At 41.0% G+C, this 25,402-nt stretch overlaps 1 protein-coding gene across 1 annotated transcript in view; it reads right to left on the bottom strand.

Moving 5' to 3' along the window:
- st14a (ST14 transmembrane serine protease matriptase a) overlaps positions 1 to 25,402 on the bottom strand; it is a 56,838-nt gene that overhangs the window by 23,205 nt on the left and 8,231 nt on the right. The window contains exons 2-8 of the mRNA XM_060923997.1: positions 16,726 to 16,882; positions 9,167 to 9,297; positions 9,002 to 9,072; positions 6,528 to 6,691; positions 6,398 to 6,427; positions 6,062 to 6,296; positions 1,780 to 1,925 (exon numbers count right to left, since the gene is read on the bottom strand). Coding sequence (XP_060779980.1) covers positions 1,780 to 1,925; positions 6,062 to 6,296; positions 6,398 to 6,427; positions 6,528 to 6,691; positions 9,002 to 9,072; positions 9,167 to 9,297; positions 16,726 to 16,882 — 934 coding nt within the window. The remainder of the gene's footprint in view (positions 1 to 1,779; positions 1,926 to 6,061; positions 6,297 to 6,397; positions 6,428 to 6,527; positions 6,692 to 9,001; positions 9,073 to 9,166; positions 9,298 to 16,725; positions 16,883 to 25,402) is intronic.

The following is a 25,402-nucleotide window of genomic DNA, read 5'->3' as shown; positions in this document are numbered from 1 at the left end:
AAGCCATCAGTTCATACATAATGCACCAGTATAGGTCATATCAGTCAGATGACATTTAAATTTACATTTATTGCATTTGGCAGAGGCTCTTATCAGAAGAAATTTATAAAAAAAAAAAGTGTTTTGAAGTCTCGATCAATAAATACATCCTGATACTGGTTCAACAGGTCATGTACCAAGAGTACTAATCAGTCTAAAATTCCCTGTTTGGGAGGTAGTATAATAATGAGGAATAAAGGAAAAACATGGAAAAAATGCAAAAAAAAAAAAAAAAAAAAAAAAAAAGAGTTCTAGTTTATGAATGTGATGTCTAATTTTACTACTCTCATGAGTAATAATTAGTTATTACATACTATTAAGAATAAAGGTTTTTAACATGCCCCTTTATATCTTTTCAAGCAATATTACTTACTGATTGTCACACATGACTGATAATCTCCCTAAAGGTTTACAAGTTGAAATATTTTTCTGTGCATTGTTGATTCTAAGCAAGAAAGCTTAAATACCTCAATATGTCAACTGTCTGAATAACAGACAATTTAACTACACATTGCACAGATATACACATATATATGCCCAAAGATATGTGGATGCCGGACCAACACACACCATGTAATGGTTGAACATCCCTTTCCAAACCCACAATTATTAATATGAGGTTAGTCTACACTTCGCTGCTATGACAACCTCCCCTCTTCTGGGAGTAAGTTCCACCAGAACCCAGAACATTGCTATGGGAAGTCACGCCCAATCAGCCACAAAATGTTCAGCTTTCTTGAGGCTGAACATATTTTCAGATAAGAAGGCCTGGTGGACAGTCGGGGTTCCAATTAATCCCAAAGGTGTTCAGTGGAGTTGATATCAGCACTCTGGTACAGGTCACTTGAGTTCTTCCATACTGACTTTGGCAAACCATGTTTTTATGGACCCTACTTTGTACACAGGGGCATTGTGCCCCATCATTCTAGTGAATGGAAATCTTAATGCTACTGCATACAAAAACATTTGAGACAATTGTGTGCTTCCAACTTCGTGGCAATAGTTTGAGGAATGCCCACACATGGGTGTGATGGCCAAGTGTCTACTTACTTTTGGCCACATATTGTATGTGACAGGGTGAGGAGAAGACAATGTTGTGGAATCAGTCACTTATTAACCTTTTGCCTCAGATAGGTATTGCGGTTAACCATCTGTGGCAGAATTTTGTTGCTCTTTTGAAGTAGCCTGAATGAAGATCCTTTCAAAACATTAACTATAGAGTTAAACATTATCCATCATCACCCAGAAAAGGATGGGTTCATTTTCCAGTATAGTTCGTGTCAAGGTTTTTTCCCCCCTCATGTCATCTCGGGGAGTTTTTCCTTACCAGTCACATCTATCTTGCTCATTAGGGATCTAAATCTATGTCCAGATTTCTGTAAAACTGCTTTTTGACAACACGCAGTGTTAAAAGCACAATATTAATAAAATTCAGTGAATTCAATTTAATGATTGCCTGGATTTCCATAATTCTATATTTCTATTTACAACCAAGTTAAAATAATTTATAATGCTTTTCTCTTCTTCCACCTGATTTTAAAAGGGTAAATGTAGACACAATATATACAAATATCTAAGATTCACAATATAGAGGTCACCACCTACAGTCTTTAGAGAAAAAAAAAAAAAGTTCTCCCATGAACTGTGCTTGGCATGATACTATAGTATGCATAAACAAACATTAAGTGAAACATACAGGTCAAACTACTGATGGCTCCCTAAAACAGTCCTCATTCATACCTTCAGCACTGCCCACAGCCACCTGAGACACTTGTGCTCTGAATCCAGGGTAGTCCCCTTCTTCACTGGTTAGGAGAGTCACCAGCATCACATTTCCAGAAGAGTAGAAGCCGAGAGGGTTATTTGGAGAGTAGTGTCCACATTTTCTATTAGGGAAAAAAAGGCAATAAGATACACTTATCAAAATATCATATGAATGTTATCTTAACGTTAATATTAAAAAGGTGTTTGTATTACCATTTATAGTCATTTTAGCTACTAATCGGCAAAACAGAAAAGGATTTAAAAAAAACACACACACTGGTACAGGTTTGTTTTTTTTTAAGAGGTCTCTGATAAGATGTGCTAAAAGTGTAAGTCACATGATAATTTCTTCATGTCAGTTATGCTATGCACCCCTCAGACATAAGGATTATTCAGAGTGCTGCAAACGGAACATTAACAGTACTGTGCAAAATCCTTCAGCACAAGCAAAGAAATGCTGTAGAACAAAAATGCCTTCAGAAAATGAAATTAAAAGTTTCTACATGAAAGAAATACTATAAAGAGCAGGAAAGAATAATAGATGAAACATCAATATTGGAACGGACGGATGGAAGGAAGGAAAGTATCCGGTTTCAATTTGTGCTGTTTTGTAAGGACATTAGCTGGTAAAATTGTGCATTAGGCATCGTGGTGGAGTACACAGGCAAAATTACAAGTGTGTGTCACTGTCTAAATACTTATGGACCCAACTGTAAATAGAGCATGCCCCCAATTTGCCCTATAATTATTTCATGAAGCATGCCCAAATGCATGCCAGTGCTGCTATAGAGAGGCAATAATAGAAACATTCATTTACGACTTGTGGCTTCAAGAGAGGTTATTTATGAACACAACCATTATCAAATTACACATGATAAATTCTCTCATTATCTACCAAGGTAACTTTTCTTTAGCAGTAGTCTAAGAAACAGCAAATTATTTATTACACTGAGCTCCTTGGACTTTCCCATTTTACTGTGTGTTGGTCAATCCAGTGAGTGCTGTAAACGAACCCTTTTTATAAAAGGCACAGAGAAGCTACCAGCTGTAGTCAAATCATGATCACTAACAGGAAGTTAAGGGCCCTCGGCCTTGGCAGAGACATTTTGGAAGTTTTAACACCTCTGAATTAATAATCTAAGTGAGCGGATGTAAATTTTTGACCCTGTATGTAATATTTTGACCCTGTACTGATTTCAGAAAACAAAGAAAATTAAGATTTGTGCACTGAATTCTAGTTTTTTTTTTTTTTTATTAAAGATGTCTGCTGCACATTCTGCCACAGAAAAAGAACAGTTCAGAGTAAGTTACTGAAAGCCCAAATATTGCCATGACATTCATATCCAAGATGACATTCATGTCACTGTATGTAAACTTCTGACCACAACTGTAAGTATGGCAGTCATTTCATTCCATTGTCTGTACTGGAATTCCAACACATGCACAGCTCATTTTATTTAATGAGGTACTGATTAGGTGATCACCTGAACCAAATCTTATTTAAATGAGGAAAAGTACAAAAACCACTGCTGTGGTCATCACCATCCTCTTGCAATAGGACCAGTTTGGATTGCAAAAACAGTGCTAGTAATCCCTTAAACTTAATTGGAACACAAAAATAGCTATTGATCATGCCAAAAGAGTTAAAAAGAAAAGAAAAAAAGGAGGATTCAGTTCTAGCTTTATTGACCGATGGACACAGTAGTATCACAGCTGCAAACATTGCATCCATAAGCCTTCCTCCTAACCTCAGAGGACATTAATCATGCTACCCTGTCTTCCACTCTCCTCAATTCCACTCAGTATGTTGACCGCTATTGCTGGATTTCACATGACATCACAACTGCCTCATTAGTTATTCAAAACTTTAGCTGGTGGTCGACCAAAGCTCAGTTGACAAAAGCATTTGGACGGAGGAGGTGCATTGCTCGCATGAAAAATGCCTTAACCTTGAATTGTTTTAGGTCGTTCGAATCAAACCATGAAACTGATCAGTTTCTTCAGGGCTCCCCACAAACTAATAAAATAAAACTACCCCCCCCCCCAAAAAAAAGGGGGGGGGGGGGGGGGTTGAACGAACACAGGATTTCACAAAAAGACATCAAGAAAGGTGGCTTTTGAACCTCTCACTGAAATCGAAGGGAGCAGAGTTGACGCATGCTTGAGTTTGTAATGATCACTTCATTAAAGGTTTGTATATCTGTCTCAGCTACGTTATTCGTGGTTTCCCAAGTACTTTCCTTGCTTTGTCTCATTATTTTACGGTACCTTTTTTTTTAAAGTCACAAAGCACTAAAGTCCCCAGGTGTTTCTTTGTTTACTCCTCACTCATCACAAAGTCCATATGCATGAAGGTCATGACAAAATTCTTACCCAGCTATACAGTTACAATGCGCCGTGATCACTTCTCCGTCTTGTTTAACTAAGATCCAGGTCTTTAAAGTCCATGTCATGGGTAAATTCAAGAGCAAAATCAATGTAATTCTCCTATTTTATATTAAAAGTTTGGTCAAATATCTGTAACATTCTGCATTCTCTGCAATTTTTTTTTTACCTTGCGCAATACCAGAAAAATTCAGTTGAAATCAAGCCATTTGAGGCGAATTAGTCCACCTCTGAAAAAACTTGGCATTTGGATTTCCCGGCAAACGTTGATTTTCGTGACGTCATCTGCGGGATGCCTCCCTCTGAATCCTACGTCAGCGCTGGTTTGTTTGAGAAAACGACCTAGTGGTTTTCTGCAAATTTCTTCAATGTTATCACATAATTAATAAAATGGTTAACAGACATATCGTAGGAGGGTGTAGCAACACCAATCTTGATGGGATTAGTACTCATCGTTTTCCAAAAGACCAGACAATGAGAGAGAAATGGGAGCGCTTGGTCTACACAGGCTGTGCACTGAAACCGTGCAAGCTCGCGCAGCCTGCTGGCGCTTCTGCAGGTGACGTCACGAATCTGGCTCCAGACTCCCTTGGGATTTTTCCCAGACGCGTTTTATTTTTATTTTTTTCTGCTGTAGACAGATGGCCTTGTGCAAAATTACCCTTCTGGATGAGTATGTAAAGGAACATACTTTCATATATATATATAAAAAAAAAAAACCCGAAATTGGTCCAGAATATGCACTTTAAAAGGGGTTTCTGGTTAGCTTTGCGAATGATTTATCTGAGAGAACAGCAAACACAAGTGAAAATCAAGCGAACTGTTTACACTTCACCTTGCAGCGCTTCATTGTAAAGACGTGAACAAAAAGCTTTTATATAAAAACAGCCTGCGCACACACACACAGGCAAAAACAATACAGGATTCATTCAGCAACGACTTGATACAGAAGTCCTTTACCCAGCCTCATACAAAAAAAGTTGTAAGCTTCCATACTCTTCTACACTTTCATCCGTTTTGCGGTGTACAAGGATGTCTGCAACACCAGATAGTTCGAGATATCGGGGAACTTGACCGAAGGGTAGTTTAAGATTGTATGACAAATCCTTCTTTCCCAGACTGTAGGGGTCTATTCCATTGCACATAATCTGAATATTTCTAAAGCGAGCAGTGGCTTCTAGATTATGAACATACTCTGATAAGTTAAATCGCTAGCTGTTTGCACTATGGCAGCCTTTAGACCACCAGCTATTTGGCTTCTGGTAAAACTGCTAAGAAAAGTCACGTGACCAGAAATCCCAGTGACAATAAGATACTGGACTTGCTGTATGCAAACATCAAGGGTGCATACAGCATTCAAATGCGTATATGGCTCGCACTTTTCCTCCAGCAGAAACAACTCCCTTTACTATATTCTGAGTATATGGGAAACAGGATGGTGGCATAAAGCCGCATTTAAAAGGTGTTTCCCCAACCATACCCAATGAAAAAGAGACAGAGCGGTGAAAATGAATCCTCAGGTTTTATGGCCTTCAAGATAACAGGTACACAACAATATGAGGCACACCTTCCTCATATCTCCAAAGAAACGTCAGGTTTTACTCATTTACATCCTATCCAACATTTTAAAAAATATATTCTTCAGGTTCAGCATGCGTTCGCCCTTCAAGGGCCACAGGCACTTCACACATCAGAAACTAAAGGCTAAAATAGTTGAAGGGGTGTCACTCCACAAGCGACTTGAAGTTATTGGTGGTTGGTTGTCGTGAGCCAACACCCTTTTGATGAATCTTGTATTTAATTTCATCAGTGTGTTTAACCATCCTCCTCACCATACAAAATATATTCTTATTAAAAAGAAAAATAAACTTACTCAGCCATGAGTTTGCTCTTAATTGCCACTAGTGAGTCATACACCTTCATAAAGTCATTCTTGCAGTTTTCCTCCAGATTGAAAGTAGTGAATTCCAGCTTGATGATGTGGCCAGGGTCAGCTCGTAAGAGCCATTGTGCAAATGCATTTTGTGGGTATGGGTAATTAGGAAACCCAGGTGACATGATCTCAGTGACTTCATTAGGCTTGGTGTGCAGAGAAGACCTGTAGTTCTCTGTAGAGACACATCTTAGGATCACTCCATACACACAGCTCACATACAGAGATCCATGAATTGAAATTAATTAATTAAAAAAAAAAAACAGTAAAACTTACTTTCCTTTGTAAACATCTGTGAGTCTAAAGCTATCAAAAGAAAAAGACCCAAAGAGGTTATGAGATGGTAAGATGTCAAAAATGTGACATGGTCTAAAATAATGCATAGAACCATGCAAACCTTATGTACCTGAAGCATCTATTTTATTAAACCTCAAATTTCCCGATGAGCCTTTTAGACGCCGTTGCTTGTGCAGCATTTCATCCATGTCCTTCATGGTATTATCCACAGCAGCCTCCTGTGACAGTGGAACATGGAACTCTGACAGATAATATGCAATTACACTGCCTTCACTAGAGATAGAGGGAAGAGAGACAAAGTTATTATACAAATTTAAACGTGATAGGTTTCACTCACCAAAAAAAAAAAAACACTTTTTTTTTTAAACTCCGTGCACTGGGCAAATTTATCTAGTCTGTTGAACGACCTTGTATTATTACTATTAGTAGTAGTAATTGACAGAGGTATAGAAAGGTATATAGTGTTAAGAAATAATTTAAAAAATACCCAACAAACTATCACAAACCTAAATACAAATGTAACAATGAGCCAACATGTGGTGTTTGCCTCTATTGAAATGTAGCTAACCTAACATTGCTGATTTTTCTGACCTCAAATACCAAGTCTGTGCAATTGATAGGGGCTAACAGAAAATATACACTGATCAGCCATAACATTAAAACCACCTGCCTACTATTGTGTAGGTCCCCCTTGGGCTGCCAAAATAACTCTGGCGCATCAAGGCATGGGCTATACAAGACCAATGAAGGTGGTGTGCTGCAGTATCTTGCACCAATTTTTAACAGAAGATCCTTCAAGTCCTACAAGGTGTGACCTCCATGGATTGGACTTGTCCAGCACATCCCACAGACTCGATCAAATTGAGATCCAGGGAACTTTGAGGCCAAGTCAACACCTTGAACTCTCGCGTTCCTCAAACCATTCCTGAAGGATTTTTGCAGGTGTGGCAGGGCATATTACCCTGCTTAAAGAGGCCACTGCCATTAAAGAATCCTGTTGCCATGAAGGACTGTCCTTGGTCTATGTAGCGCATTCGTGATTTGGAGGAAATGGGAGACAGGCTTGTGACAACCCAAAGATTTTTTTTCCCCACTTAATTACACTTTTCAGAGATTACGTTGCACTTTATCCATCAAGTGTGCATGCATGCATATGGACACACACATACGTATCTGCTGGGCTACTCAACGTGTACGCTCTCCCCCCCCCGATTACAAGCTTCTCTCTGCAAACATGCACAAAGAAGCTGCCAGCAATCCAGAGTAGGTGAGACTCATTTGTGACCTGCTGATTCTCCCTGCCTCCTCACCATCCACAGCTGATGCTCAACAACACTCCCACTCTCGCAGTCTGCAACAATGCTTAAGTGGGTGGTATGTGTCAATGTAACATCCATATGAATGTCAGGACCCAAGGCTTCCCAGCAGAACATTGCCCAGAGCATCAGACTGCCTCCACCAGTTTGCTTTCTTCCCATAGTGCATCCTGGGGTCATCTCTTTCTGCAGTGAACACCGGTGAGCATGGGCGCTCTGACCAGTCTGTAGCTACACAGCAAGTTGCAATGCACTGTGTTCCAACACTTCCATCATTGCCAGTATTAACTTTTTCAGCAATTTGTACAACCGTAGCTCTTCTGTGGGACTGGACCAGAAGGGCTAACCTTCACTTCCCACTCACATCAATAAGCCATGAGCACCCATGACCCTGTCATGGTTCACCAGTTGTCCTTCCTTGGACCACTTTTGGTAAGTACTAAATCATTGCATACTGGAACACCCACAAGACCTGCCATTTTAGAGATGCTCTGACCCAGCCGTCTAGCCAACAGAATCTACATGGACTTCGGTAAGGGCCAGAGCCTTACTTTTGTCCATCTTTCCTGCTTCTAATACATCAACTTCATAAACTGACTGTTCTCTTGCTACCTCATATATTCCACCCCTTGACAGGTAGCACTGTAAGGAGATAAATCAACATGTTATTTCACTTCAACGGTCAGTGGTTTTAATGTTAATGGTGATTGGTGTATTATTTGCAGAAAATGCATTTATTTAAAATTATATCTTAACTGTGAGCTTATTTCAGGACCTGACTACAGACACTACACTTACACCAACCAAGCTAACAAAAATAACATTAACTATAAGGAACCAACTGGGATAAATTCAGCTATTTATTAAGAGGCAGACATTAATTACATGAAAACAGCCAACAATTTGGGAGACATAGCCAAGTTGAAAGAAAGCAGAAGGTTGGATATCAGCTCAGCAAGTTTTGTCCATTAAAGGCTGGATAAAGTTTAAAATGCCACCATGAGAATGGAATATCTAATGGAACCTGTTGGGTTGTTACCAAGTTAACTCAATAATGAAACAAGTAATCCAATTACACCTGATGCGTGTACCCCAGTGCCTGGGGGTTAAAGGGACAACAAAACCTTTTTTTGTTTTATTGTCACAGCAGACTTTGACTTAACAATACGATATTTGAAAGACAGTTCTTCTGAATTATATGACAAAAGGTACAAGTGGGGAAAACATGTTAATTTTGTCTCTAAAGTTCATAGATTAACGTCAGTACCTGAAGGCTTGCACTGTAGAAGCAACATAATATTTAGACAGCTGGGGGATCCTAGAGTAGAGTTCGCTTAACTGAAAATGAACAAATATTAGGACACATTTTCAATATAGCAAACAATAAGCAAAATGAGGCTGATTTAGCCAGGTGTCCTGACTGTATTCTTACCTGAGCGACTACCTGGTTAGCCAAGGTCTGAAACTCTGTACTGTTGGGGTTCTCATAAGCATCCTTGAAGTCTTGATTTGTGATGTTCATCGAGCCAACGTACATCTTTTTCACCTTTGTGTCCTTTCGGACTAAAAGTCCATACAAAGATGTTAAAAAACTCAATAGACGACAGAATTTAAGGTTCTTCCCTATAAATGTATTCAATTCTTACAGTCATGGGAAAAAGAAAGTACACTCATTCAATTCTGTGTTTTTATTCATCAGGGCCTAAAGTACAATTGTGTGGTTCTCACCAACCTCTACAAACAAATAACCTCAGGTGATTTTTCCCCCAAAAAGGTCAGTCACCATTCAGAACCTTTTTTTTTTTTTTGGGGGGGGGGGGGGGGGGGGGGGGTAAGTGCACCCTATAAATCAGTAACATGGAGATTAATTTATAAATTAATTTGCTTAAAATTGATATTTTCCTGTAAAGATGCTTTGCAACAAATGTAAATTGTTAAAAGTGCTATATAAATAAAACTGACTTGACTTAACAAAAACTTGAAGCAAAATGTTCTGTGGTCATTTACACTACGTTCACACTGCAGGCTGAAGTGACTCAAATCCGATTTTTTCGCCCATATGTGACCTGTATCCGATCTTTTATTGACAATATGAACGACACAGATCCGATTTTTTCAAATCCGACCCAGGCCGTTTGGATATGTGGTCCTAATTCCGATTCCTATCCGATCTTTTCATATGCGACTTCAGTCTGAACCGCCAGGTCGCATTCATCCGACTTACACGTCATCAACAAGCCACAAACATCACTATTCTGCACTGAAGTAGGTGGCAGGTCTCTCAAAAAAAGTTACAACAACATGGCTTTGATGTTCCTTTGAACGGAGGTTGCAGTCACTACCCCGCAGAACGCCTGAGCCAAAACCCTTGCCCTCTTCCTTCTCAACCACCTCCTTAAAATCAGGCTATTGTGCATGTTCTGGCTCCGTCACAACAACAACTGCATCATCGCCAGGTACTCCATGCTGGCTACTGTCATACACAGGAAACTTTAGGTTACTTCCGTAAACACTGGCCATGCTCACTGCGTGTGACGTCGTCGTATCCTGCAATGCGCATGCGGAACACTTTTAGGTCGCTTTTCGTTCATACTGAGGATCACATACAAGTCGCATATATTTGTTAATGTGAACGACCTCACAAAAAAATCGGATTTCACAAAAAAATCGGAATTGAGCATTAAGCCTTGCAGTGTGAACGTAGTGTTATTAGTTTATCTGTAGGAGTTTATCACTTGTTTAACAGAGCAAGGTGTTATCAGTATAACATTAGGTGCAACTAGAAATTTTAGCTGCCCTTTCTCTGCTATTCTTGTGCGACTAGCTCTCTAGCTTTAACATTATGTCTGCCGAACTTTGTGGAAGACTTCAGTCACGTATAGTGTGCGCACAGGTAGGTAGGCAGGCAGGCAGGCAATCCGAATCACTGCGTTTGGATCGAATGAAAATGACCAGATGGGCTTTTTATAGCCCTGCAACTGCCACACAGGAGAAATTTTTCCTTTCCGTTTTATTGGTCAGAGCATTTTTTTGGGGTGGTGGTGGAATTACCTACCATGCCTTTAAGATCCCATCACAGCATCTCAGTAGGGTTGTGGTTTGGACTTTGACTTGACCATTCCAAAACTTTTTTCCTTCTCAAGTCATTTTCATCTCATCTCATTATCTCTAGCCGCTTTATCCTGTTCTACAGGGTCGCAGGCAAGCTGAAGCCTATCCCAGCTGACTACAGGCGAAAGGCGGGGTACACCCTGGACAAGTCGCCAGGTCATCACAGGGCTGACACAGACAGACAACCATTCACACACACATTCACACCTACAGTCAATTTAGAGTCACCAGTTAACCTAACCTGCATGTCTTTGGACTGTGGGGGAAACCAGAGGAAACCCACGTGGACACGGGGAGAACATGCAAACTCCACACAGAAAGGCCCTCGCTGGCCACGGGGCTCGAACCCGGACCTTCTTGCTGTGAGGCGACGGCGCTATCCGCTACACCACCGTGCCACCCTTCAAGTAATTTTATTTTCTTTAATTTTTCAATTTATTTAGCTTTGCCATAGTGACAAATATGTACATACATTATGCAGGGCTGATAGTGAAAAAAAATCCTGAGCCTGAACTTTTTTTTTCCTTTCTCAGGAGGTAAGGGGTGGGGGTATTATGTATGCAACGTACTGTTTTAACACATTATTCAAACAATTAACAGCCTGTGTGACATCACTATCGTGAAGTCACTATTTTTGATAATAGTTTGATTTTTTTTTTTAATACTTTCATTTCAATACCCTATTACTCAGGAAAACACTGCCCATGTCCTTCCCAATGTATTCAAAACTTAGATTGGCATTATTAGCCCAGTTTTGCACAATCACTGGAAGTAAATGGCCTCATTCGATTCGATTTGGGGTGATCACCCTAAATAAATCACAGGTGTTATTATTATTTATTATTATTATTACCTGTATCGGTGTTCTTCATTGGGGTCTATTACATGATAGTAGTGCAGCACAACAGCATCCAGAAGCTCGTTCATCCGGTTACAGACCTCCAACATTTGGATAAATCTATTGCTGATGGGCCTCATCAAGTTCTTCCGGGGGATATGCAATAAACTTTGGAATTGCGAAAATATCTCCTTTTGCTTGGGCGATTTTTCTATGTCATAGTAGACATCGGAGCAAAAATCCTCCACTTCGGATCGAAATGGGCTCAGAAGGGCTTTTGCCGCATTTGACACCATATGCACCGTGTCTCCAGATGTCAAGTAGATTAGGATTCTCCTTTCTCGCCAGAGTTTCCAGCCCAGACTTTTTCCCCCTCATAACTGCGCAATTATCAAGTAACAGACTGGTAACTTGTCTCCAGTCGAGTCCATATGAGCGCAGGACGTCATTTAGCGCTGCAATCAAAGCTTCAGCATTTGCAATGTTAACCTTCCTGCTGGCAAGATGCTGGGTCTTCACACTGCCTGTATCCTCGTCATAAAACCGGACAAGTATATTCATAATCCTGTCCATGTTTTTGTCCGTGGCCTCGTCAATATTGAGGGAAAACATAGAACTCCGAAGTTTCTCAGACAGACGTTTTTTAAATTCTGGCGATATGCCATGGGTGAGCAGATAGCTCGCATGCTGTCTTGACACGGAGAGCTGTGCAAGTGCGGTTCCATCTTCGGCGACTTTCTTACACAGGGCTACAAGTGGTTGAGCTACCGTGAACGACAAGTCATGTTCCGCAATGAAGGCACACAGTCGGATTTTTAAATCAGTCACTCTGTCTGTAATCGAGGGCGGAATGTCCACTGTGGCACTTGCTCCTGGCAAACGTGATGTATATTGCACTGACCTGGCTGCTGCTTTGTGGAAAGCATCTTGTTCGTGCCGGGGTAGCATTTTTTTTCCCACTTGTACCATAGACTAACTTTTTCCTACATAAAGTGCAGTAACATACACCGGGTTGAGGTAACTTTTGACACCAGCTCGAAAAGGGTTTACCGTCAACACCCAAATCCTCCAGCCAAGCCCAGCACCATTTATTTTTTATACCTTTATCGATGTGTTTTACATCCTCTCCTGGCTTCATAAACGTAGCCATGCTTAACCGACGCCACAGACAAGTTGGGAGGCGCATGCGGGACTCGAGTCGGCACAAACGGGCTCGTGTGAGAGCCTGGTTCAGCAGCATCAATCTAGCCTACTGTTATTGGCTGAGACAAAGGCCCGCCCTATTTCTGATTGGCTTATTATCTTGTACATAGACATGTATCTGTAGTTGACAGTTAAAATTGGTCTGCGCATCGCGAATCCAGAAAATAACGACAGAAAGGACGATTAAAAAAAAAAAAAAAAAGCCACGTTGCTACGCCGGAAATCCGGAAATAGCCGGAGCGCTATCAGCCCTGATTATGGCTGGGAAACCACTACAGATTGCACCAATTACAGTGGCCCCATTGTACCTAATCTGCACATCTTTGAACTGTGGGGGAAACCAGAGCACCCAGAGGAAACCCACACAGACACAGGGAGAACATGCAAACTCCACACAGAAAGGCTCCTGTCGGCCATGAGGTTCGAACACTTCTTGATCCAGATACCAATTTGCTGGTGTGTTCATACACACCAAATTGGTCATGTAATAAACAGGATTACTGTCCTATTACATGACAATTTCAACCCAACTTAAAACTACTGCACAGATGGCCTGACATTTGTCTCAAGAATATTCTGGTACAAAGTAGAGTTTATCTTGGTCTCAGTGTCTCAATGCAAGTTTCCCAGGTCCCATGGCTGCAAAACAATTATCCCTCAAATCACCACTGCTCAAAAACACCAAGCTTGACTGTTACTATAAGGCATTTGTGGTGATGCGTTGCATTTGGTTTTTGCCAAACATATAGTGTTGTGCATGATGACCAAACATCTCCACCTTGGCCTCATCAGTTCAAAAGATATTGTTCCAGAACATTTGTGGTTTCTTCAAATACAACTTTGCAAACCTAATTTGTGTTGCCATACTGATTTTTGGAGAGAAGAGGCTTTTTCCTAGTCACCCAAAGCCATACTTGTTTGATCTTTTCCTGAATGTCCCATCATGAACAAACATTTAACATAGACAGTGCTGCAGTGGAGAGGGTGAACAGCACCAAGTTTCTGGGTATGCACATCTCTGAAGACCTATCTTGGAGCAACAACACGTCACTGGCCAAAAAAGCCCAACAGCGTCTGTACTTCCTCCGCAAACTGAGGAGAGCAAGAGTCCCGGCCCCCATCATGCACACTTTCTACAGAGGCACCATCGAGAACATCCTGACCAGCTGCATCACCGTGTGGTACAGCGCCTGCACCGTGTCCTGCTGCAAGACTGCAGCGCATCGTGAGAGCAGCTGAGAGGATCATTGGTGTCTCTCTCCCTTCTCTAATGGATATTTATAACTCCCGCCTCACCCGCAAAGCCATCAGGATTGCAGGTGACCCCACCCACCCATCTCACAGCCTCTTCAGCCTGCTGCCATCGGGGACGAGACTGCAGAGTCTCCGGGCCAAAACCAGCAGGCTCAAGAACAGTTTCTTTCACCAGGCACTCAGGAGGCTCAACTCCCTCCCTGTTCTGCCCCTCCTCCCCCCTCTGCCACAGATTCTGCTCGCACACCCCCCTTCAGCATCTGACACGTCATCCTCACAGTCCCCCCAACACACACACACCCCTCATCGTTCATTAACACACTGAACTCAGGGACCGCACCTCTCACTATACCTCGCTCATCTGCACTATTTCGCACTACATCTTAACAGCTGCTAGTTTGTTTATACTGCTTATTTCATGTTTACCTGCTATACCTCAAGTGCCCTTGACTGTTTGGTTATTTGAACCAATTTTTTTTTTTTTGTGTGTGTGTGTGTGTGTGTGTGTGTGTGTGTGTGTGTGTGTGTGTGTGTGTAAAATACACACACACACACACACACACACACACACACGTGTTTAGTCTACGTCTAGTTCATATCTAGAGTGTTTATACTGTTTATATTGTCTGAGTGTTTAGTCTGTGTGTAGTTCTTATCTAGTGTTTATACTGTTTATTTATTTATACTGTTTATATTGTTTGAGTGTTTAGTCTATGTCTAGTTCCTATCGAGTGTTTATATTGTTGTTGTTTTTTTTCAATTATTCTATTTTTATTTATTGCATTGCCTGTTTGCACCATGGGTCAGAGAGGACTGATATTTCATCTGTGCTGTATGTCGAGCATGTATAGCATATTTGACAATAAAGTTGACTTGACTTAATGTGCTTACAGAGACCTACAAATCAAATGATTGAGCTCATAAAATGATCTGACCTTGGAATGAATTTGCTGGGACACCCACTACTGGGAAGATTGGTAAATGTCTTAAGTTGTCCATATGCAAACAATCCTTCTCACTGTAGAATGGCGAATTTCAAGTTGTTTGGAGAAGGCCTTATAACCCTTTCCAGATTGAGAAGCAGCAACAATTGCTTCTCTGAGGTCATGGCTCATGTTCTTTCTTCTTAGCATGGTCTAGACATACATCAGAGTGCTCCAGAACATCGAGCTAAAAAAATTCCTGCCTTTAAAGTATTTATATTTCTTGAGCTGGGGGGAGAAGTCCAACTCCACATCCACGTCGTCCCCCGGCGGGCAATGTATCAAAGTAAGGGACTGCCAGCCAAGGTGAAGTACAGTAGGGACTTCGTGTGCCCTGGCGCCGCCACGGTAGCCGTGAAGGCTTGGCTGGAACCCCAAAACAATGCGGCCAACGGAGCTCTGGCACCCCGCTCCACAAGGGAACCAGCATCAGTGGTGCAGCTCCTCACCACCCTGACTGTCTCACCCTATGGCCTGCCATTGGATCACTGCTGTGGAGTCAAGTGGTGCAGGCAGGAATTGCGCAAGCTCACCACCATAACAAGTCTTCATGCAGGCTCTCTCATCATATTTCTTGAGGATTAATGAATCTTGTGCATTTCATGAATAACACCTGGCTGCTAAATACTCTCAATGATTGTGGAAGTAGGAAGGGTATAATTATTTTTTCCCCCCTTCCACGTGGTTTCTGAATGTTGGTTTATATTTTGGGAACAAACGACTACATATTGAAATCTGGTTTGTGTGTGCGCGCGCGTGCGTGTGTGAGTGAGTGAGATCATCTCAGGTTATCTGTTTGTTCATACAAGTTGATGAGGATGACAATTATTTCAGCCATGATAAATAAATAACAGAATTGAAGGTTGGTGGACTTTTTCCCCCCGAATGACTGTATGTAGTAGTTAAAGTGAGGATTTATCATTTAATCCTTAAATGAGAATGTGAACATTAATGAGATCTTTGCTGTAAGGCTGAAATCAAAATAAATATTACTTAAATGGCTAAAGGAGTGTTGCCAACCGATTTTTTTTTTTATTAGTTATATTGCTGGGTAAATCATTAGTATCACTTAGACAGTGTAACAAATGACTGATTAAACAGTTACAACATTTTGTACAAACTGCCGATTTTTCATCAAGTACGCTTTTGAAAATGCTGAAAAAAAAAGTCTGAAATTATAATGGCCTTTGTTGGAAAAAAACTCACTATATAAATTACCATGATACATTTTGTAAGGAGGCCTTCAAAAGTACTGTAGTCACATTTTTGCACCTGTAATGTCCAATATGTTCAACAGCTAGCTAGGCAATAACTATTTGTTAGGCATAAGCTCCAGTATTACTGGTAGTTACTAGTATTATTGTAGTCAAATTATTCTTGAAGGTTTGTTTTTTTGCCTTTCTAACCATCCTTTTCACTGTGTGTGAAGGTAAAATACACTTGCATCCTCTTCCAGCCCTGGTTCATTACAGCTCTGAGTGTTTTAAAAGATCTTAAATTTTTCCCTAACAGTGAATATGACCATTTGGACCAAAAAGTGTAGTTTCATGCCCAAAACATGCGGATAACATTTAATAGAACTACATAAAAACAAGAACTCACAGTGGAAATGCCACACAAGAAGTCCGGTCATCAAAGCCACAACAGTTGCAAAGATGACTATGCCAATAATGGCACCAGTCTTCCCTCGATGCTGCTTCTCCAGCCTTTTGGAATCTGTTGCTGGTAGAAATGTGACTGCTTGGTCCCAGTCCTTGTCCTAAACAAGCAAGCAACAAAGAAGCTAATGCCATTGTCTCGTTTTCACAAAAAAAAAAAGTTCCTTACTATTCTTTATACTGTACTGTAATGAAGTTACCACTCACTGTAAAAGAAAGGGGGAAAAAATTTCAGTTAAGAGAGCTCTCCCCCCCCCTGAGCTCATCTCAGCTACCCTTCTATCTAGATCTAGTTCTGTAAAAAGGTAGGCAAGCTCTCTTTTTACCAAGTGAATAAATGTTTTCAGTATAAATACATAGGTGATTATAGAAAATCGTGTGGCCGATTATCAAGAAATGGTCCAAATTTGAGTGACTCGGTAAAATGGCTGCCAATTGCTTTGTCACCGTAAAAGAAGAATTACAAATTATGAAAGAAAATGCTGTTCCTAAAAGCACTAAAGATGCTACGAACTATGGTCTAAAACTATTCAAAGGTAAGCTGGGATTGTGATTTATCTGATCCATTTCAAAACAAAAAGTATTTTAGATGAGTCGGCATAGATAAGTGACAATTCTGTGCGCATTACATTTGTATGCGGCTTGTGAAGTTTTAACCCTCTGGGGTCTGAGGGTTTTTTCTGGCACTAATGATTTTGTCATCAATTTCAACAAATCTAAGCAGTATTTTCAAAGTCATATGACTTTCTGTATTCAGTACAAGTTCAATAACAATAATCTCTCTGTATGTATGTCATGACTGTACTTAAAAAAAAAAAAAAAAACACCATTCATTCAATGAGGAGAATGAAACCCCCCCATCACTACCATCTCTTAATCCCATCAGATTAACTCTTAATCCCATCAGGTCAAGTCACAATGGGGAAGGTAATGTTTTTTCACACATTCCAACGACGTTCTAAAACTGCTTTTTACAACATCTTCATTTATCTGGTATTTGACTATTCAGTGTGTCTTGAAATTAACTCTTGTACTATTTTACTCAACCAACCCGGTTACTCAATTACTCTAATTTTGCTCCCACTCCAGATTTTACTTTCAACAGAGCAAAATTAACAATTTTAAGGAAAATACTTTTAACTGTAGAAAAATTGCTGTCATTTTTCCTGTGTATGCACTAGTGCGCACACATCAACTGATCTGCTCATTATAAATAGGAGAAATATTTACACTTACTTGAGTTGACGTTTTTAAAATAAATAAAATGGCACTATTCATAATCACTGTCGCAGTTCTCAAGATTGAACCAAATCACTGTCCTGAATCAAGAACTGAAATCATGAATTGATTCGCTGTCCTGAATCATCTGAAGTACAGAAAATCCACGTGCCATTTCAAGTTTTACCTCCAAATAGCTGGACTAATTTCATCTTGTTTATAGTGGGTGTTCCTAAGAGAAACCAATCGAAACTGAAAGAGTGAAAGCAATTATCATGCCATTACTATATGAACAGTCTTTTATGAATGCGCAAGTGTGCGCTCTGCGCTACAACACTGGTGTGACTGAGGAATGTGTCAAGTTTTATGTTTCATCTAATTTAGGTAATTTAAAAACTATAATATTATTTGGCAGTGGGCACACAGAAAAGTATAAAAAGTTTGTCAATATGTATCATGTCTGTACGATGATAAACTCAAAGATATTTCTCTCAATCGTAGCCTGCAGGGAATCGGCCGTCAGACATTCTGTCGCATGTCCCAGACCCGGTGAAATGTAACTGAATTGTCTTGGCCAGGCCTAAGGGTCCCATCTGCATCTCATCATTGCTGAGGAGTGTGCTCCCATCACCCGATCAAGCATCCAGCCAGAGCAGGTCATGATATATTTTTTACCATATTAACATGCCATTGTGCGTCATGCCTCATGTAAAGACTCTCGTCTCTGCGAGCCTACCACACAGATTTAATACTTGTCATTTTTAGGGCATACCTAACAACGTGTTTTCTCTCTCTCTCTTCTCCCCCCCCCCCCATCTGTCCCTCTGAGTTACATGTTTATCCTGGGATTGAGATGCTGGCCTCTTCTGCCCCTCGGACCTGCTTGATCCATCCTGGTGCCCTGTGTCTGGTCGGAGTTTTATCGCCCCACTCCTGTGAAGGACGGCCCCATGAGGACAGTTGAGGGTTATACCTGTTAAAACTGTTAATATTATAGTCAGGCTGTCTGTTGTTGCCCAAATGAGGATGGGTTCCCTTTTGAGTCTGGTTCCTCTCGAGGTTTCTTCCTCATGTCGTCTGAGGGAGTTTTTCCTTGCCACCGTCGCCACAGGCTTGCTCATTGGGGATAGATTAGGGATAAAATTAGCTCATGTTTTAAGTCGTTCAAATTCTGTAAAGCTGCTTTGCGACAATGTTTATTGTTAAAAGCGCTGTACAAATAAACTTGATTTGATTTGATTTGATTCAATACATGAACTACTCATTCTAAACCTGCCGAGCTTCACTGATGAAGCCATCAACCCCACAGGATTAAATAATTTAATATGATTTTTTTTTTTGAAATACTGTAAATCACCTCTGTATTTATACTAAAACAATTATCTGCCTCAGGCTCAGTGAATAATAAACTCAACTTCATCTCGTATATAACTCACCAATATTCACTTTGCCTTTGGCGAACAATTATTAAATACTCAATACTTACACATGGACACATTGAAAAGCCAACACAATGTTTGCATTTGTAGAACACATCTCAATTTATGACCAGTTCTAATCATTACAGGTTACACTGGCAAAAGCTGTGTCACTAAATATCTAAAAAGCCATTTCACTGCTGCATCATGGTAGGCAGTGAAATCGAGATTAAGCTCATTTAACTGATTTTATTAAGCCAGACATGATCTGTGTACTGCTTCTGTATGTTGCAATGCCATACTCAATCAATATCTTTTTAAATTGGTCAAATTGGAGGAAGTACCAGTTGAGTACATACAAATCACAGTCTTCTGTTTTTGCTTCTTTCCACAAGCACCATGCAGTTAGATGTATGCAATAAATGCATGAAAAAAGACGTAAAGCAACACTCGTAAAAATAAGTGCCGTTCTGCCATTCCTACATGCATATACATACATTTGTATATGTACAGTGGGGTTGAAAAGACGGAGACCATATTGTTTATTTAAAATGGGGGGGTTGTTAGAATGGTGAAATATTTAAGAATTTGCACTCTTTCAAGGTGCCTAATTAAATGCGAACATTTGTGATACTGACCATGTTAACTGCCTTGTACAAAAGGTCAGATTTTCCTCATGCCCAATCTCTTCTATTGAAACGTGTTCAGATACCACTTGGGTGGATTTGGTCTAAAAGTAATTAGAAGATTTCATAAGGCTTAGCAGAAACATGTTGAGTCCATATTAGCTTGAGTGCACACGGTCATTAAAACAAAAAAAGGAGACATACCAAATACTAAGCAACGCAGTAATTCATGTAAATATTTCAAAGATCCTAATTTCTCAGGTTGTCAATAATGTAACTCATAATGATCGTTGTGGTATTAAATTAGAAAAGAAAGAACAGAAGCATTTTCACTAGAGATCTCCGGTTATTGGACCTCACTCAATATGCACAGAGACCTGATCTCAACCCCACTAAGGCTACGTTTACATTAGACCGTATCTGTCTCGTTTTCTTCGCGGATGCACTGTCCGTTTACATTAAACCGCCTGGAAACGCCGGGAAACGGGAATCCGCCAGCGTCCACGTATTCAATCCAGATCGTGTCAGCTCCGGTGCTGTGTAAACATTCAGAATACGCGGATACGCTGTGCTGAGCTCTAGCTGGCGTCTCATTGGACAACGTCACTGTGACGTCCACCTTCGTGATTCGCTGGCGTTGGTCATGTGACGCGACTGCTAAAAAACGGCGCGGACTTCCGCCTTGTATCACCTTTCATTAAAGAGTATAAAAGTATGAAAATACTGCAAATACTGATGCAAATACTGCCCATTGTGTAGTTATGATTGTCTTTAGGCTTGCCATCCTTCCACTTGCAAGTGGTAAGTGATATGTGCTGGGATCACACACACAGCGGCTCAGTCCCAAATCACAGCTTGTTCACTTCACTCGCGCGCTCTGTGAGCTGCGCAAGGCCGGAGTGCGCACCCTCCAGAGGGCACTCGCTGTTCAGGGCGGAATGATTTGGAGCGCAGGATGCCTGCGGAGCCGAGCGTATCCGTGTATTGGTATTGCTGTGTGCACGCAAATCGTGTATTGGTGTTGCTGTGTGCACGCTAATCGTTTTAAAAACATTAATCTGATGATCCGCTGATACGGTCTAATGTAAACATGGGCTAAATCACTTGAATTGGAACGCTCCAATCTTTCTCATCCATCATCAGTGCCTGATCTCACTTGTACTTGAGCACAAATCCACATAGGCATGTTCTAAAGTCCAGTAAAAAGCCTTCCCCAAACAGTATAGCAAATACTACCAGCAAACAGGAACTAAACATATGAGATGTATGATCAAATTCAGATTTTGCTGCACACTGTGTCTGGTAAAAATAATATTTCAAACTAAATAAAGTGCATCTCATTTTTAAAGCAAGTAGTTTTCCACACCATTAAAAAAAAAAAAGCCACACACCTCTTTAAATGAATATAGACGATCAGTGGTCTATACCATCGGTGGGAGGTGGGGTGTTCTGTCGTCTCACACCAAATATTGATCGTTTCATTTATTGTGGCTTAATATTGTTTGCAGAATTTTTTTAAAATGTTGAAACATTTTCATTATTTTTGAAGCCATTTTTGGTCTCAAGCATTTCTTTACATGTGCCAAAGACTTTTGCACAGCATATACATACACATGCCTAAAAAAATTTGAATATCATGAAAATTTATTATTATTTTTTAATTCAATTCAAAAAGGCAAACTGTCATGTACCCATTATCTGTAACTGCTTATCCTGTGCAGGGTCGCAGGCAAGCCGGAACCTATCCCAGCTGACTATGGGCGAGAGGCGGGGTACACCCTGGACAAGTCACCAGATCATCGGAGGGCTGACACAGAGACAACCATTCACACTCACATTCACACCTATGGTCAATTTAGGTGGTGTTTACATTAGACCGCATCAGCGGATCATCAGATTAACGTTTTTAAAACGATTCGCGTGCACACAGCAACGCCAATACACGGATACGCTAATCACATGACTAATTAGACGTCACGTCACATGATCCCAATGCATATCGGGCATGCGCAAGTCACTCACCACTTGCAAGTGGAAGGATGGCAAGCGAACACCTTCTCCAGCAGATAAACACACCTGGCTGTGATGTTCATGTTCTCACTGAGTTTAAGCGCCTGAAGGAGGTAAATAAGTTGAAATGTGTAAATTAACCTCAGTGCGGCTTCCTCCTGCGCTCCAAATCACTCCGCCCTGAACAGCGAGTGCCCTCTGGAGGGTGCGCACTCCAGCCTCGTGCAGCTCACAGAGCGCGCGAGTGAAGTGCACGAGCAGTGATTCGGGACTGAGCCGCTGTGTGTCGTTTCCTGTAGTCCGCGCCGTTTTTCAGCAGTCGCGTCACATGACCAACGTGGCATGACCAACGCCAGCGAATCAGGAAGGTGGATGTCACAGTGAAGTTGTCCAATGACGACGTCAGCTAGAGCTCAGCACTGCGTTTCCTCGTTCCTCAATGTTTACACAGCACCGGATCAGATAGATACAAACTGGGTTGAATACGTGGGCCCTGGCGGATTCAAATTGTTCCGCCTGTGGAGTCGTTTCCCGGCGTTTTAATGTGCACGGACAGTGCATCCGCGATGAAAACGAGACGGATACGGTCTAATGTAAACACCACCTTAGAGCCACCAATTAGCCTAACCTGCATGCCTTTGGACTGTGGGGGAAACCAGAGCACCCAGAGGAAACCCACACAGACATGGGGAGAACATGCAAACTCCACACACCCTTGTCGGCAGCTGGGCTCGAACCTTCTTGCTGTGAGGCGACAGTGCTAATCACTATACCACCGTGCTGCCCATGAAAATGGTCATATGTTTATTACATGCAAGTGAAATATTTTAAGCCCCATTTAAAAAAAATAATAATAAATAAACGATTATGGCTCCTAGCTCATGAAAAGCAGAAATCCAGTATTTCAAATTAGAATATTTCCTAAGAGCAATCAAAAAAGGACTTACAATACAGAAATGTCCAACTTCTGAAAAGTATATTCATTCTGTGTGGAACTCACTCACAGCTTTGGGAATAGTAGGAAAGGAGAGGAAGATAGCGGTCCGTAGGTTGGGGGAGGCAGTGGAGAGAGCCTCTTGTTGGCTTTGGAATAGGAGGAAGGAGTTAAGCTGGGGGCCAGGAGAAGTTGGGTAGTGACTGGCCATCACTGCTGACCCGCCAACTGGAGGGCGTTGTGGTTTAGGGTTGAAACGCCCGATGAAAGTTGGACACCACCTGATGACATCATCTCCTGGCCGAAAGCTACAGTCACTTCCTAAGTGACTGAAGGAGAAAGCATCACAATGTATTTAAGTGTTATTTATACACTCAATACTTGGTTGGGGCTCCTTTACCACAAATTACTGCATCAATGCAGCATGGCATGGAGGCAATCAGCCTATGCCACTGCTGAAGTGTTACTGAAGTCCAGGTTGCTTTGATAGTGGCCTTCAGCACGTCTGTATTTTTGGGTCATATGTTTCTCATCTTCCTTTTGACAATACCCCATAGACGAGGTTCAGGTCAGGCGAGTTGGCTGGTCAATCAAGCACAGTAATATCATGGTCAGCAAACCATTTGGTCATAGTTTTGGCACTGTAGGCAGGTGCCAAATCCTGCTGGAAATTGGCACCGCCACAAAGCTTGTCAGTAGATTGAAGTATTATGTGCCCTAAAATCAACTTACAGATGGCCACGCTGACTCTGTACTTGATAAAAGCACAGTGGACCACACCAGCAGATGACATGGCACCCCAAATACTCAGACTGTGAAAACTTCATACCAGTCTTCAAACACCTTGGATTCTGTGCCTCTCCACTCTTCCTCCAGACTCTAGGACCTCAAGATCCAAATGAAATGCAAAATTTACTTTCATCTGAAAAGTGGACTTTGAACCACTGACCAACAGTCCAGTTTTTTTCTCTCCTTCGCCCAGGTAAGACGCTTCTGACATTGGTTCAGAAGTGGCTTGATATTAGGAATGCAACAGTTGTAGCCCCTTTCCTGAAGACGTCTGTCCATGGTGGCTCTTGATGCACTGACACCTGCCTCAGTCCACTCCTCATGAAGCTTTCCCCAAGTTTTTGAATCGTCTTTTCAGACTCCAGGGCTTTTCAGAATGTGTATTTATACATAAACCCTTTTTAGCTACTTCTGCAATATTGCCATAAAGAAGACTCCTTAATATTCCAGCTCTAGTTGTTTACACTGAACCAAATAAAGCTGCACCAGTGTGCATTTTTACAGAGCGGATTGGCTTTCTGCAAACAGAGGCATGACATAAAACACAACGGAATGTTGGCTTCTAGCATAACACACTACATGCCAGAAATACGAATAAGTCTTAAAGGAGATATGCAGAACCTTTAAATACATTTCTGAGTGGATAGTATCTTTGTCCTTGACTCTTGTATGCTGCATAAGTGGGGGAAAAAATATTCGAGAGTTAAAATTGACTGCAAAGTTGGTATTCGAGCTGCCCCACTGAGCGAGCCAGCCAGCCCTGAGTGAGTGAAGGCTATAGACCAAAGTCATATAAATAAAAATTTATGGTGAAAGTAAGAAATACTGTTACTGACGTGCTCAACCAAGACTGATTTGACTTCACTGATTGCAGGTTGATTCATTAAAACAGGATAGGTGTTAGAACTTCTGCAACATACATGCATTTTCACTGATAAAATGTAAAAGGCTAATTAAATATTCAGATGAACTGAGACTATCACATTCTGAAGCAAATTAAATAATCTTATACCGGTAACTTAAATACACAATATCATCAATTGTTCTGGCTCAGAGGCTGAATACAGACAACCCCTCCAATCATCCCCACCACTGGGCCCCCCCACCGACATTTTACACAAAATGCAAAGAAGGGTAGGATAAAGGTGCAAGATTCCCATCTTGAACAAGCTGTGTGTAAAGGGGGCTTTTGATTTCACACAGGTGGACATTAAATCAACAAAATTATGTGACTTCTGAAATTAATTAGTTGGACAAGATCTTAATTAGGCGTTCCATAGCAAATGGGGTGCATACATATGAACTCAACTCTTCAGTTTTTAATTTCTCATTATATTTCACAATTTTAACTATTTTGTTCAGTGAATTATATAAAATCCAAATAAAAATCAATTTTAATTCCAGGATGTAATGCAACAAAACAGGGGGAAAAATACTAAGGGGGTGAATACTTTTGCAAGACACTGTAGATCTAGAAAGATACATATGCAATCAGAAGTCATAGTGTACTGAAACTATGAGTCAGCTGCACTTTCCAAATTTGGCATTTGGTAATCTAACACACTAAAATGATGTCACAGAGCTGAGTTTCTGTTATCGTGTCATCTTGTCAAATATGTCTCATCT

The sequence above is a fragment of the Neoarius graeffei genome, chromosome 6 (assembly GCF_027579695.1).
Source record: "Neoarius graeffei isolate fNeoGra1 chromosome 6, fNeoGra1.pri, whole genome shotgun sequence".
Classification (NCBI taxonomy): domain Eukaryota; kingdom Metazoa; phylum Chordata; class Actinopteri; order Siluriformes; family Ariidae; genus Neoarius; species Neoarius graeffei.
The sequence above is the reverse complement of the archived record's forward strand: the minus strand, read 5'-3'. Positions and strand labels throughout refer to the sequence as shown.